Below are 15,457 nucleotides of genomic sequence, written 5' to 3' on the forward strand. Positions count from 1 at the left end.
GTGACTTTGAGAGAGGCCGCGGGGAGGAGAGAGAGCTCCGTGTGCAACCCTGCCTGAAGCAAAGGGCTTGTCCTGGGAGGGACGCTGTCCACTGCGGTGGCTGGGCTTCTGGCCTTCCCTTCGCCTCCGGCCCTGCCCTCTGCAGCCTCCACACTCAGCAGACCCCCTGACCCATAAGAGCATTCTAGACAGCATCCTGTAGTGGTGAGCTCTAAGAGGCTGCAGCCAGGCAGAGAGTCAATGATAAAGAATTTCTAGCAGTACAAGTCCAAAGCCCTCACTCATGCCAAGGCAGCTACAGCTGACCACGGGTTTTTGGAGCCTCTGGAGGCTTGTGGCAACGAGCCTGGTATGTTGGTACCTGGGCCGGTGGGGGAAGAGGGGTGAACCTGAGCAAACAACATCCCTGTTCAGAACTGACTGATGTGCCTGTCGGCCTGCCGGGGACAGCTGTCCCACAGGAACTGGTAACTTGGAAGCCTGGCCAAGGGCTGCCTGGAAAGACCTGGAAGAAGTGAGATTAAGAAGCAGCTTCCTGCAAGGAGGAAGTGATCCCATGCTGATACAGGAGGCCCAGGGCATAACACCCCTGAGAAATGCCACCCCAAACTGCAGCCTGGGATTGGGGAGGGGGGGACAGGCAGGTGGCCTTGGCTCACCGGGGTTTCTGATGAGATGTCCCCTGGGCCCTGCCTACGTCGGGCAGCCCCAGATTTCTCCACACTTCTCCCGGACTTGAGGGATTTTCCTGGCAGGAGCTGGACTGCGTGTCTCCCTCACCCCACCCGGGGTGGTACCCTCTTCCCCCAGGTTAGAGACGTGAACCCCTTCAAAAGCGTTCCACGCCCTCGCCCTCGGAGCCAGCACGTGTGTGAGCTCCCAGCTCGGTGGTTAATTCTGCAGGTGGGGTCGGGACCATCCTCTGTGTTTTAAAGATGTCGGGTTGCTGAGGCTGAGGCTCTCTGGCAACAGGAGCTTCCCCGAGCGGACTCGGGTCTGACCCAGCTCGTTCCTTATTTACATATGCCACCTGTCATTACGGTCATTCTCATGCCTGAAAGACCCACTTCTTACAGGACAGACCGGGCACGGGTCTGCTGTAGAGCGTCACCCTCCTGGCGGGACCAGCACAGGCCATCCGAGTGGGGCTTCGGGCCGCTGGCCCGTCTCAGGAATGGGAACCGGGGTGGGGGCAGCTGGGCGGGCTTGTCCGGAAGCTGTACCCTGCTGGCTTCGGCCGAGGAGCACAGTGGAGGGAGGCCGCTCCTTCCCCAGGGGAGTAGGTAGAAGTTGGCCGCCTCCGTCTGGGCAAAGCAGGTGTGGAGGGGTGGGGCCGGAGACCCTAGCCCCATAGTTCTTTTTCCCTCTTCTGGAAAGGAGGGGTGGGCAGCCAGGTGGGGCTTCTCTGGAGTGTCCCCAGAGGAAGTGCAGAGCATCAGCTTTGTGACCCCAGCCGGACTGGAGTCCCGGGACCCCTAGGGCAGCCTGGAAGGGAGTCCGACCTGACGTGGGGTTCGGTGAGGAGCCAGTGAGGGCGTGGCCGGGGGTGCCCAGCGCAGCTCCCAGAAGGTGGAGGGTTTCAGGGCAGCGGGGTCTGGGAGCTCCCCCTCCATTCCTGGTAACCCCCTTGGTCCCGTATTATGTTGGCTGCCGTGTGCTAGTTTTCGAGTTTGGCTTTTCTTCCAAGCCAAGCGTATGCCTTAGAGCCTCCAGCCCCAGCTGGAGGTGGGAAGAGAGGGGTTGCCAGCAGCAGGCCGGTCATGGACTGCCCGAGGGGAGGTGGAGAAATAGACCCGAAATCCAAGACAGGGCCCCAGGGAGGTAGGGTGGAGGAAGGGCTTCTCACCAGCACAGGCCTGGCTCAGGGCCCTTCCCCATCTAGCATGGCTCCTGCCAGTGTCAGTTAGTCAGCTTCTCTTATTCTTTAGCTCGTGAGATGCAGTCACAGGCCTGCTACAGCAGCTGCAGGAAGTGATGAGTGCTCTCAGTCTAGTGGATCATATAGTGGGGTCTTCTGCTTTATTTATTCGCCATCTGTCCATCCATCCGCCCGTCCATCCATCCTCCCGCTCTGCATACACGTCCTGGGTTGATTCTGTGCCATATCCCACGTGTGATGTGGTGCAGGGGGAGGAGCATGAAGCTGCAGAGACTTGCCTCTTGTCCGTTAATGAGCTGTGTGACCTTCGACAAGTTACTTGACCTCTCTGAGCTGTCGTTTGCCCATCTTTAAAACGAGGCTAGTAGTACCCACATCTTGGAGGTAATTGTGAGGAGAAAATGAGGTATGTGAAGAATGTAGCTCAGGGCTTGACAAATGGGAGGCATTTAATTAATGCGGGCTCTCCCCTGACATCCAGCGGTGCTGGGAGTGCTGGGGGAGAGGAGACGACACAGCAGTGATCCAGCACGTAAACTCTCCAACTGGCTGAGAACAGAAGAGCCAGAAGAGAGTCTCCTCTGCCTGGAGGAGTCAGGGAGGCTTCCAAGGGGGGGAGCCGTGTTTTCATGGGTTTTCTAGGTGTTTGCTGAGGGTGAAGAAGGAAAAGGTACTTCAGGGAGGGGGAGCTCTGTGTACCGCAGCCTCGGGGGGAGGTGGTGATGCCCAGCAGATTTAGGCAGTGGGTCAGGAGAGGCCTGGATGGACTGGAGGGGGCAACACAGGTGGTTGTGGGCCGAGTAGTGAGGTTAGCGGGAAGGGACGCGGGCATGGCGGGCGGTGGTCAGGTTTGGGGGTGAGCCTGTAGCCAGACTGAGGACTCTGCTGGGACCCACAGTGTGAAAGAAAGATTGTTTCCCCGGTATTTTTTTTTTTAATTTTTTAACGTTTATTAATTTTTGAGAGACAGAGTGCAAGCGGGGGAGGGGCAGTGAGAAAGAGAGAGAGAGAGAGACACAGAATCCAAAGCGGGCTCCAGGCTCTGAGCTGTCAGCCCAGAGCCTGACATGGGGCCTGAACCCATGGACTGTGAGATCATGACCTGAGCTGAAGTTGGACACCCACCGACTGAGCCACCCAGGAGCCCCAGATTGTTTCCCCTTTAAAGCAGGGGAGAGTCAGGACTGAGTGTGGGGGTGGGGAAAATCTCTGATGGCCAAGGGGAACCTGGATGGTGAGAAGAGGCTGGAGGTCACGGGGCCACTGGAGGTTGGTACTGTGGTCGAGGTGGGAGGTGATGGTGAACTGAACTAGGGCAGTGGCTATGGGGCCCGAGAGGCTCTGAATCTGTCTTTGTGTCTTTCATTCCCCCCTTCCTTCCTTCCTTTTATCCTTCCTTCCTCCTTCCCTCCCTTTCTTCCTTCTTTCTTTCCTCCCTCCCTCCCTCATGTTTGTTGAGCTTCTGTTCTGTGCAGGCCTCACAAGCTCTTGCCGGGGATACAGTAGTGACCCTGCAGACATGGGCCATACTTCTGAGGGGACTGTGCAGGGACAGCGATTCCTGGGCTGGGCTATGGTTCCAGGCGGGGGCTCTCAGGACCTTGGGCTTAACACCGGCATTTCCTCCCTGTGCAGCCCAAGGCTGGGGCTCAGGAGGGCAGGGGTGTAATTCCCCATGGGGCTCAGGAGGGCAGGGGTATAACTCCCCATGCAGTGCCACCCAGCATGCAGTCCCAGCTTTTCATGTCCTGGCTACAAGGCAGAGGACGGCCGGCTCTTTGGGGATGGCTTGCCCACTTTGTGCCCCCAATAAGTGCCCCTTCTCCTGACTTTAAAAATCCATCTCATTGAGCATCCTTGCCTGGTGGCTTTGCAAACCATAGGATCCTGTGACCTTTCTCAGGTTTAGAAAGATGGGGGCTTCCCTCCCTCCCCCTTTTTATTGTCCCCGTTTTAAAGATGGGAAAACTGAGGCCCCGTGAGGTCAGGACCTTGCCTGAGGTTACAAGCTCTGAGAGCAAAGTTGTGGTGGGAACCGTTTGGGTCGGGTGTCTCAGCAGACTCCTACTCCAGGGAGCCTGCCCAGCTTCTAACTCCTCCTCCTGAATGAGGAGCTCTGGGCTTGGTATCCCTGGATGCTGTGAGCGTCAGTGAGGCAGGGACACTGAGTGCTCCCCGGGACAGAATGACTTCTTGCTGTTCCGTGAAACAGCACAGCAGCAGCCGCAGCTGACGTGTATTGAGCGCTTGCTGTATGCCTGGCATTGCTGTACTAAGAACATTTGGTATGTTATTTCACTTACACCTTGCAATATCCACATTGGTGGGAAGGTCCTATTGGTTTTTAGTGCACAAATGAGGAAACTGAGGATCAGAGGGGTTCAGTAACTTCTCTGAGTCAGTTTAAGGATTCAGGTAAATGAGAAATTTCCCCTATTATCCATTAATCTTTCTGAATTAGGTGAGTGAGGAAGTGAGTTTAATTCAAACCTCATTCCTGGGCACCCCACCCTCCCCTCCCCACCAAAATCACACATACGCAAAGCAAGACTTGTCGATGGGGGGGTAGGGGGGTGGAGCTGAGGTCGGGAAGCTGGGGGGCGTGGCTCTGGGCTTCGCATGTGACAGCAGTGGGAAGACCTAGGATCATTTCCGTGATTCTCCGTAAGCTCTGGCCTCAGTTGGAGAGAATTTCAGTTTTGGCCTCTCTCCTCTGTGCCCCTGATTACGGGTCTGTCCACCCGGATATCCACCCATCCCTGTGTCCCCATAGTGGCCAAGAGCCTCCCATGTGCCCAGCTATGGGCTAAGCACTGGGCATTCCGTGGGGCATATGGGAGTTGTGGCCTCAGCCCTCCAGGAGCCCACCTTGCCCAAACTTGTTTCCTAAGGAGAAACCGGATGCTAAGGACGCTGGGGGGCAGGAGGGGGGTGGTTGCTACCCTGGGATGAAGGGGTGAGAGCAGGCCCCTCTGGTCAGCTGCTGACCTCCCAGAAACAAAGGAGCCACGCCGTGTTGGAGAGCAGAGGCATGTTCCCAGGCTGGGCAGTCGCTGCACCGTGGAAATGCTCACGCGAAGGAGAAACCCTTCATCTCTTTCCGGATTAAAAACTTCAAGAGATGCAAAACCATGTAAATATAGCGGGTGCGTATTCTGCGTCAAAACTGAATACATACCCGGCCTCTGAAAGCGGCTAGGAAACCCAGTGGTACCTCTCACACGTGCTTCCTTAAAGTCAGCGGATGAGGCAGGAATTGGGTCGGTCTGTTGTCAGGGAAAGATTGTCTTCACGTGGACAAATCAGTTCCTGAAAATCTGAGTATTTCGGGAAAATAATCCCTTATCTTCAGACACAGTTACAGGCTAATTGCATCCAGCGACGACTAGACAGGGTGTGGATGGAATTACACAGACAGGCCCGCTGGGAAGGTTATGAAAAGAGGGTATTATTTTTAGGGCTTGGTAACGCACACACGCGCGCGTGCACACACACACACGTCTGCACACACGCACACACACACACACACAGCGCACAGCACACGCCTCAGACGCTATGCTAATTATGCTATCAGTAGGTGCTCACGATGCTATTTCTGGCCCAGCCGTTCTGGATTCTGTTCTGTCACGGAGCCTTGAGTCAGCAGTTCTGGTCCTCGGCGCCTGGCTTTGGCTGCACCGCTCACAATGAGGCCAGCCCCATGGCAGGCTCCGTGTCACTGCTCCTCAGGCACGGAGAGTCGTGCCCCCTCAGACCAGCCGCCCTGTGCCCTGCCTAGCGCGGGGAGCTGCTGCTGGGGAGCCACGAGGACCCGCTCTCTGCTCGCAGTGAGAGAAGAAGCGAGACACTTGGAGCTTCTGGCTGCACCTGTTTGTGTTTTCCTCTTGGGAGCATTTCCACCCCGACCGGCCTCTTTGGAGCCCCGGGCAGGACCCCTCTCCTGCTGCAGGTGGCGGGGCCTAAAGTTCGCAACCTCTTTCACCAGTCTGGCTTCAGAAACCAGCCTGCTGCTGATTTTGGCAGCTGGGAGATCCCCTCTCTGCTTGCAACTGAATGTTTTTCTTCAAAGGCCTCTCTTCCCTGGGACCAAGTAACCTCTAAAACCTTAAGCTTAAGCTCTAGAGGAACTCAGTGGATTAACACATCAACATTCAAACCAAGTACCGTATTTAATCTCTCTTAACAGGCACTGAAAAGTGCTTATGGAATTTTCTGTTCTTGGAAAGATTTCCCCGAGAAGAAAGAGGGGTAACACTGGTGATGTTCTTGATCTGGAGCAGAGGCAGTCACCTCTGGCCCAGGCTAGTCCACCGTTTCTCTCTTCCCAGGTCTGAGCGAAACTTGACGTTGTGTCTAAGGGCGGGCTTGAACTCTGGAGGTCAGAGTTTTATTTGGCCCGATGTCCACCTTGGGCCACCCTGTTTGTTTTTGCCTGTGATCTTAAACCTAGTGTAATACCGGCAGTTATAGGAACAGCCTGGATTCTCTAAAGACAACTGTTACCTGAGGGGCGCCTGGGTGGCGCAGTCGGTTAAGCGTCCGACTTCAGCCAGGTCACGATCTCACGGTCCGTGAGTTCGAGCCCCGTGTCAGGCTCTGGGCTGATGGCTCAGAGCCTGGAGCCTGTTTCCGATTCTGTGTCTCCCTCTCTCTCTGCCCCTCCCCCGTTCATGCTCTGTCTCTCTCTGTCCCAAAAATAAATAAAAAACGTTGAAAAAAAAAATTAAAAAAAAAAAAAGACAACTGTTACCTGAGAAAGGCCACATAAAATGCATCCGCTTAAGTCAAAGTTGTATGGGAATAGCGGGGAAAAGGTTTAATTGCGACTCTACCTTGAAAAAAAAAAACACATGAAAAATTACGAAAATGGCTTATTTTATATTTAACAAGATGTAGGCTTTCATTAAGCAGGGGCTTAAACAGTTTTCTGAAGGGCTCCTCTCAGCTCCTTGATCTTGACATTGCCTCTCTGAAGCCGCCTTCTTCACCTTCCTGAGTGTCTCTTCTTCATTCGTTCACAGAATGCCGTTTGTCACGGCTTCGGGTGGCTTTTGAGCACTTCCGCGGAATCGGGTTCAGTGACTTCACGGTGTCCTGCATGTTTTGCTAAATTTACGGCTTCCTCTGCACTTGGTGGCATCGTGCTCGCACCGACAGTCACTGAGAGATGAGCCAGACAGGCTCCCTTCCCTCTTTGAGGGGGGATTGAGGCTCCAAGGCATCGTTTCGTTGGCGGAACCCTCGTAACGCTGACCTTTGCTTCCTCTTCTAGAACCGTGTTGCCGTGACAACATGGATGGTGGGGACCCTCTCCGAGGGATGGGACAACTTGAAACATATCCTCTGCGAACCTCTTCGCTTTCTGATTTTCCCGATTGCTGGGGGAAGCCGAGTAGCTGCTGCTTTGCTCGTGGAAGCAGGCTTTGAAATTGAAGGGTGCTGTTGAAGGTGTGGGCCACCATATTCACGGGCTCTTGGCAGAGGACCCACAGGAAAGAATATATTGAGAGTGTCAGTCATAGAAACACCTGCTCATCCGTGGAGTGACTTTTTTTTTTAAACTTACTGGGTGTTGTGAATTATGTAACGGATCGCGATCATTTCCCTTTTTGCTTTGGCTGTTGGGAGACTGCAACTTATTCCAACAAGGGCTTCTGGAATAACCTTACCCCCTCTGGCTTTTCTACACCTTTTCTACCTGAGTTTCTTCTTCCTCCCTCCTTTCCTTTTCTTTCTTTCTTTCTTGAGTCGGGGTGGGGGTGGGGGGGAGCCGGGGAGGGGCAGAGAGAGAAGGAGAGAGAATCCCAAGCAGGTCTTGCACTGCCAGCACGGAGTACTATGTGGGGCTCAAACCCACGAACTGTGAGATCATGACCTGAGCTGAAACCAAGAGTTGGATGCTTAACCAGCTGAGCCACCCAGGTGCCCCTCTTTTTTGCTCCCTTGAAATGGAAGCTTAAATCCTTTTTGAAATTAGGTAGAGCGGGCACCAGGGTGGCTCGGTCGGTTAAGCATCTGACTCTTGATTTCAGCTCAGGTCACGATCGCACGGTTTGTGAGTTTGAGTTCTGCATCCTGCTGGCTCTGTGCTAACAGTGCTGAGCCTGCTCGGGATCTTCTCTCTCTCCCTCTCTGTTCCCCCCTGCTTGTGTTCTCTCTCTCTTTCAAAATAAATAAACTTAAAAAAATTGTTTTTAAATTACGTAGGGTATATTTTCCAGAAAGTTTATCTCAGGAGCATCTCCTACAACTTCCATCTCAAAAGAGCTGAATGGATTTGGTAAAGGAAGAAAGGTGTTTGAGGCTCTTATTTTGTCGTCTTGGATGTGCATTGTTTGCCACTAATTCCTTTCTCATGTGATGAGACTTCTTGGCACTAACTTAAGTTTTTCATAGCCCCCGAGGTTTCCCCCATCAGCCTGCCTTCCTTCTTTTTTTTTTTTTTAAATATTTTTTAACGTTTTATTTATTTTTGAGACAGAGAGAGACAGAGCATGAACGAGGGAGGGTCAGAGAGAGGGAGACACAGAATCTGAAACAGTCTCCAGGCTCTGAGCTGTCAGCACAGAGCCCGACGCGGGGCTCGAACTCATGGACCGCGAGATCATGACCTGAGCCGAAATCGGCTGCCCAACCGACTGAGCCACCCAGGCGCCCCCCTGCCTTCCTTCTTGTAGGAATCAAAGGTTAAAATTGCAACCTGCATGCTTCATTTAGAAACAAAAGTGAGTCCCCTCTCTCTTGACCGATTTCTAGCTCATTTTGGGTTGCCTCTTTGGGCATAACAGTAAAACCCACAGCCTCCATTTTCTGTCGTGACAGAATTGAAAGAATGTTCCCCATGAAGAGTAGTCTTTGGAACTTCTTTGTTTGAAAGGAACTCTGGAAGGTCTCATGTGGATATGGTGAAGATGGTGAGGAAGACATATAGTAGAGCAGCCCTTTCCAAGAAGAACGCGAGAGAACTTTCTGGAAGGGATGGGATTTTTACCTGAGCTTGCGCTTCAGCCCAAGGAAACCACTCAGGCTCCCGAGGGTGAGCATGTGAGGTTGAATGTTGGAGTCTAGAAGATTGATAGAACCCATCAGTCTTCTCCCCCTTCTCTATTCATCAAACAATTCAAGACGTTTGCCAGGACCTTTGCCCATGCCCTCTGTGGTTTCACGCCGCATGTGTTTATGGAGCCCTGGCTGTACGTAGGGCACACCGTGTGGCTGGAGAGCAGAGCGCAGGTGCAGACACACGGATAAAGTGGGATGGGACAAGGATGCACCAAGGCTCCCACCTGCCAGCGGTCGAGAGAAGTCTGAGGGCCGGCTGGGACTGACCCTTCCAGGAGCTGGCCCGGGGCTGCGGCTTGATACCTGGGAGGCATTGAGAGAGCTGGGGAAGGTGGGGAGGGCGCCTGCTCGGCAGCGAGGTCACAGGGAGGACCCTGGCCCTGCTCAAGTACAGGGTGGAGCGTGTCACAAGATCAAAGCCAGGATATGGAATTGGGACTTCTTCCCGAAGGCAGTGGTCAGCTTTTGGAGCAAGGTCGTGTGACATCCAAGCTGTGTCTCCCACACCCGGGGACGAGGATCCCAGATCTGTCGGACCTGGTGGGGAATGTGCCAGCAGGGTGCCATTCGTGCCCGCACCTGGTCCTGTTTGTTGGCCGGATCTGCTGGTCTCGGGCTCACGTTCGCGTGTGGTCGCTGAACTTGGGCCACACGCAAGGGCTGAAATGGAACAGCTCCCAGCAACTGGAACCTTAGGGAGACGTCAGCGAGCACAGAGTGGTGTGACGTGGGTTGGACTTTGGGGGCCTCAGACGGAGGAGCAAGACGCAAGCAGGCGGTGGTAGTACGGTCAGAGCCGGCTCCCTAAAGAGAAGGTTCACGCGGTTTTGGGCAGCGGCCCGCAGCCCCCACCACGGTGTACTGGATGGCGGTGAAGGCCAGCAACTTGAAGAAACAGGACCTGGGCCTCCTCCATCGGTGTTTACATTCTTAGTGTTCCCCAGATGGAATTTTCTGTGATCTGACCTACTTTTCTTTAGCATGTGTGCTTGGGCTAATTAGCAGTGCAGGGGTCCATCGGTCCTGTTTGGAGAGCACGGCTGCTATGGCAACTGGAGACCTCTCCGAGGCCGCAGGCGAAGGGAGAGCGGCCCAAGTTTGTTTCTCTTGCAGTCTCAGAGGTGTTTCAACTTGCTCCCCCACCTTGACTGTGGCCCAGTGGGATTTAAAAGTCTCTAGCACATAGTTTATCTCTCAGGTACAGAGATTTGGCAGGTCGGCCGATCTTTCCGGTATGTGTCAGTAAGTAACTTGAGGACAGACTTGTCTTACTCAACGTTTATAGGCCAGGTACATGGCAAGGGTGTTAATATGTGTTGAATCGCTAATTGTTTTAGAAATCGTGGGTGCATCCCTCGATTTATCCAGGTTTCGAGGGTGTCTTGAGGACATGAGTAGGGGGGTCGGCAGTGGGGCCGGTCGACGTGGACTTAGCTTGCCAGCAGGGTCCCGGAATATGTGTGCGGTGATCCAGAGGCCCCAAGAGGGGCTGAGTTCACGGTTTCATTGCAGCCACTGCTAGAAGCTTCAGGGATCACTGGTTTGCTGTAGAGGGGACACGCTGTGCCTGGGGCAGGGAAAAGTCTGGAGAACCAGCTGGGAATGAAGAGATGGGAAGGAAGGCAGCACCTCCGGAAGAAAGATCAGGAGTAAGCAGAGGGGAACCGTGCATGGCGTCTGTAGGCTCAGCTGTAGACAGTAGTGTGGCCGGGTGGGTGCTCGCTGCAGGTGTGGATAGCTGAGGGCGTGAGTGCTGGAGTGCTAACCGCTGGCATTTTAGTCATTTCAGATGGAATCTGTGCTTTCTCGCTGTACGAACCCACGATTGAACCTTTGCGGAACGATTTGGGGTGGGACGGGGTGAGGGAGGGAGGAGGGTGAGGCAGGAGTGGGGGCTAGGGGGTGGTGTCTGTGTTATATGCAGTTCTCGTGATAAACCATGACCCGGGGCTGGGTCTACAGAGCATTGACGCTGGGTCGGATGATGGCTCTGGACTGCTGTTGTTTTGAGTTTCCTTGGTGTGGCTTGAATGGTTTGTCTATCTTTTCACTTTTTTCTTTTAAGTTTATTTATTTTTGAGAGAGAGAGAGAGAGAGAAGGAGGGGCAGAGAGAGAGGGAGAAAGAGAATCCCAAGCAGGTTCTGCATTGCCTGCACGGAGCCTGACGTGGGGCTCAAACTCACGAACCGTGAGATCATGACCCGAACTGAAATAAGGAGAGGGAGAGAGAGAGAGAGAGAGAGAGAGAGAGAGAGAGAGAGGTAGAGAGGGGAGCGTGAGCACATGAACAGCAGCAGGCCCTTGCGGCCCTTGTCCTCTGGAGTCGCTCTCCCTCCCCTGCTTTTTTTAGTTTGACGTTTTCTGTCAGCTGAATTACTAGGTAACCAAATTTGTTTTAATCATGTGCCAGCTGAGCATCAAGAGGCCCTAAACGAAGATGTCAGAAGTTCTTCTGTAAGCACACAACACAGACTCGTGACGTTTGGACTTCCGTGGCATCCACCCCACCGGTGCCCACATCGTTGTTTGTTTTTCCCCACGTTCTTGGTGGCGTTTTTGGCATCACTGAGTCGGTGGCAGCCTGCTAAGTGAAGTGTCACTGTGTCATGACATTTGAGTTGCTGGGATTCCACCTAAGAGGATCTCATTTTATCGCCTCCTTGTTTCCTTAAGGGCACTCGTTTAGGGGAAGATGCTTCTCATCAAGAAGGAAAGAAAGTTAACACTGCCCGGCACCAGTTAGGGGCCTGGTCCTGGGACCCTATATATATACACACACATACATAAAATTTTCTTTAATTTCCCAATACCTTGCAAAGTCCACACTTTCCCTCTTCTGCCAGCTGAGGAAGCAGGGCTCAGGATGGTTAAGGGGTTGGCTGCGGCCTATACCGCAAATGAAGAAGATGCCAGGCTTTGAATTCTGGTCTCATTTCAAAGGCCTCTCCTGTTATTGTGGCAAACCCTCACCTGCTGAGGGTGAGGACCTTTGGATGGTTCTCTGCTTTCACGTGTCGTGAACCAAAAAGCTGATGAGTTCTGACTGTGGTTCTTCATTTTTTTTTTTAATTTTTTTTAACGTTTATTTATTTTTGAGACAGAGAGAGACAGAGCATGAACAGGGGAGGGTCAGAGAGAGGGAGACACAGAATCTGAAACAGGCTCCAGGCTCTGAGCTGTCAGCACAGAGCCCGACGCAGGGCTTGAACTCACTGACCGCGAGATCATGACCTGAGTCGAAGTCAGCCGCTTAACCGACTGAGCCACCCAGGCACCCCTGGTTCTTCATTTTTGTAGCGCTGAGTTTGGCTAAAGCCCATACCCTTGGTGCCCAGGGAAGGGGTCGCTTTCCTCAAAATCTTGTCTAGGTTAGTGCTTATGAAATTTTTCAGCTCCAAGCAGTAAGGTTGCTTGGACTCCCAAGTGTACATGGGGCCCAAGAGATCTGCTTTCTGGCGGGAAACAAACCCTCAGGGTACCGGAGGCGAACAAATTGCGGGAACTTTGCCCCTAGATGACACCCTGCGCCGACAGTGAGTGACGGCTGCCCAGGACGTGCTTTCCAGAGCAAGCCTCATCGGGCCACCCAGACAGTTACCCTGCCTGCGAGATTGACATTAGCTGCCTTCATCGAAACGCAAAAGTAAACCTTCTCCGGGTTTCCTGCAAATTTCATGTTGTTCTGGGAAACAGTTTTGATTCTCTGGCGTTTTGTTTGACAATAATCTTAAGCAGGCACAGGAGAAAGCCAGTCGGCCACGAAGTCTAGAACTATCCTGACGTTATGAGCGGCAACCTCAAAAGTCCCTGGCCAAACATCCTTGCCACAGCTTCAGAAAACACTCAGGGTATTGGAGGAAATTTCTAAATGCTTTGAGCAGTTCTGTGTTCATTTTATTTTTCTTTTGGCCACAGTTTAGATGCATTTTAAGCTTACTGTGCCATGGGGTGAAGACATGCCGGGAAAGTGTAGAAGGGTTTTCAGCTGATCATCAGGGGCTCGCTTTAATTCCGTTGCCAGCCTGTGTTTGGAGCGCACAGTACAGTTGCACTGAAAGTAGAGCCGGGGCAAATGGTCAGGCTCCCAGGAGTGCCCCAGACTTTCGAACCTGTGAGAGATGGAACCCTTCTCTAGTAGCTTTTGGTGAGAAGGTCCCGGAGCCCAAGCCTTGAGCCTTTGTGAGCTAGCTGGAGCCAGGCGGGGGACCTGGCAAGCTGGGCATTGTTGCCCTTGCCAGGGCGGGGGCCGCGGTGATGGGGTGTGTTTGGAATCACAGAGTTGGGCCCTTTGGTTGTAGGTCACAGCAGGCTGTCTTTTCCCTGGTCACCCTGTGGCTTTCAGGGCTTGACACGGGCCTGTCAGCTTGCCTGGCCTCTGGTTAGGGGGAGCACCTGCTCAGGGCTTCTCCGTGGAGAACTCACCTGGTGGCCAAAGGTGGGGTTGCAGACCTTGTGGCAGGCCGTGGGCTTCTTTCTCTCCACCTTGCCTACCAATTGTGTGAGCGAATCGGAGGCCGGACCGGGTTGGCTGTGAGCAGGGAGCCAGGCCCTGGGATCTCCCTGGTACAAGCCTCATCGGGCTCCGGGCCTGGCCACCGGCCTGAAGGAGGCAGAAGGGGACAGTTGGAAAACCGCACACATCTTGCACATTTCCCGCCGCAGCCTGTTTACCTGCCCTCTCTCCCTCCACACACACACACTGGTGGGAGAAAAGTCTATTCCCCTCCTTCTGGAGGGATGAGCCAGCCGGGGGGCGGGTGGGAGGGGGCGGTGGAGAATACCCCTACTTCTCCCTGCGGTCAGCTCGGCGGAGACCACCACGCCCCTCCCTCCTTGGGGCCCCGGGCTCCCCAGCCCGCAGTGCATTTGCATTTCAAAGCCACACAATGCGGTCGGTCGGGGCGAGGCAGGGGAGGCTGGGGGAGGCGGCGCGCACGCAGAGGGAGGGTCTTCGCGCTCCCTCCCCCGGCCCCGTTTCCGGAGCCTGCGCCGGAGCTTTGTGAAGATGCAGGCGTCGGGGCCGCTCGGCGATGATGACATCACCGTGTCACACACCGAAGCCGGGCTGCCGGGGGGTTTAGGAGCAGCTCCACTCGGACCACACCGGCGCTCACGCTCACACTCGCGCGCCCCGGGCAGAGCCGCGCGCGCCGGCCACACTCGCGCACACTCTTAGGCGCGCGCCGGCCACACTCGCGCGCACACTTCCGCGGCGCTCGCTCCCCGGGCTCCGGCTTCGGCCCTAAGCCGCAGCTCCCCGCCGCCGCCGCCGCCACCGCCACGGATGCCAGCAGCTGCTCCCATCTGCAGTGCAGCAGCCCCGGCCGCCGGCCGGTCCGTCCCGGCTCCCGGCTGGAGGAATCGCGCCAGGACGCTGGCCCCGCTCGCGGCTAGTCTGCTCGCCAGGGCGCAGCGAGGATGGGAGGGTCGCAGTCCCTGCAGCCAGTCCCAACCAGCGACCCGAACCTGGAGGCTTCCGAGGCAATGTAAGTGCTCCGCGGGGCCGCCCGGAGGGCCCCCCCCCCCTACCCCGGGAGGAGGAGAGGCTGCCTGGGCTTTGTTAGTGTCGCCTCTCCAGATGCCCGTGCAGCCTGGAGCCCGGGCTGGCCCAGGGTTCTCGGCAGCCTTACATGGCTTTGCCTGGTGGCTGCTCCTTTTAGCATTTAGTCCTCCCTCTGGAATGAGCGTCTGGCAGCCCTAGGACTGCCCCCGCCTGCCCCCCACCCGGCAGAAATGACCCTCTGGCATTCGATTTCAGTTGTTCAGCGGCCCAGTGCATGTTCCGGGGCTCCTGCCATGAGCATCTTAACTCTGCACCCCCAGCACAGTGGTATTTCCTGCAACGGAACAGCCGGGCATCAACAAGGGCCTCTTGGGAAGAACCCTTGAGTGTGGCAGCTTGGTGCCCATGGAGACAGACCAGTTTAGGGGCAGCCAGTCGCCTGGCCAGGCAGATGGTGTGGATCATGGCTGGGAGACATTCAGTCCTGTTAGCTTAAGCATCCGTATACTCACTCTGGTGAGCATTGTGGAGGACAAGGCTGCTTGCTATTATTAGTCAAGCCAGAGGAAGTCTTGTCATTGGTCCATTGGTCAAGGCAGGGCTTGACTGCATTGATTCCGGAGCCCAATCTTTTCTCCAAACCACAGAGCTGATGTGCTCAGAAGAGGCCTTTATCCTGGAATCCTTAGTATTGCCATTTCTGTATGGTCGTATCCATTTCCTCCCCAGGCATGTCTGGAGGTTGGGGCTTATTGGGTAGATCTGGCTGGCTGCCGGGCACATTTCAGCAGGTCAGGCCGGCATCCAAGGTGGGCCTCCACATCCCAGGCTTACCTGCTCTACTTTCCCGAAAAGAAGAATGTCTTTCAGAAAAGAGTATTTTCTGGGCATCTGGGGGTGGGGCGGTAGGTGAAGTGATTGCTTGCTGAGAGCCACTGATGTGTAGATTAAAAGATTAGCAGGGATTGGTCTGGGTGTTGTAGTAGGGACAGGGTGCCATGTGGGGCTTCCT

General features: G+C 54.8%; 1 protein-coding gene across 17 annotated transcripts in view; it reads left to right on the top strand.

The window, feature by feature from the left end:
* The window catches only part of TACC2 (transforming acidic coiled-coil containing protein 2), a 211,914-nt gene that overhangs the window by 116,610 nt on the left and 79,847 nt on the right, over positions 1-15,457 (top strand). For 2 of the 17 annotated variants that reach the window (XM_019459664.2, XM_019459665.2), the window contains exon 1: positions 13,940-14,428. The exons of the other annotated variants lie outside the window; for them this stretch is intronic. In XM_019459664.2, the coding sequence (XP_019315209.2) occupies positions 14,361-14,428 (68 nt within the window). In that variant the 5' untranslated portion in view covers positions 13,940-14,360. Of the gene's footprint in view, positions 1-13,939; positions 14,429-15,457 lie in introns of those variants that run through there. 17 annotated transcript variants of the gene reach the window in all.

Source organism: Panthera pardus, unplaced genomic scaffold, assembly GCF_024362965.1.
Source record: "Panthera pardus isolate Hobbes unplaced genomic scaffold, ASM2436296v1 HiC_scaffold_22, whole genome shotgun sequence".
Lineage (NCBI taxonomy): Eukaryota > Metazoa > Chordata > Mammalia > Carnivora > Felidae > Panthera > Panthera pardus.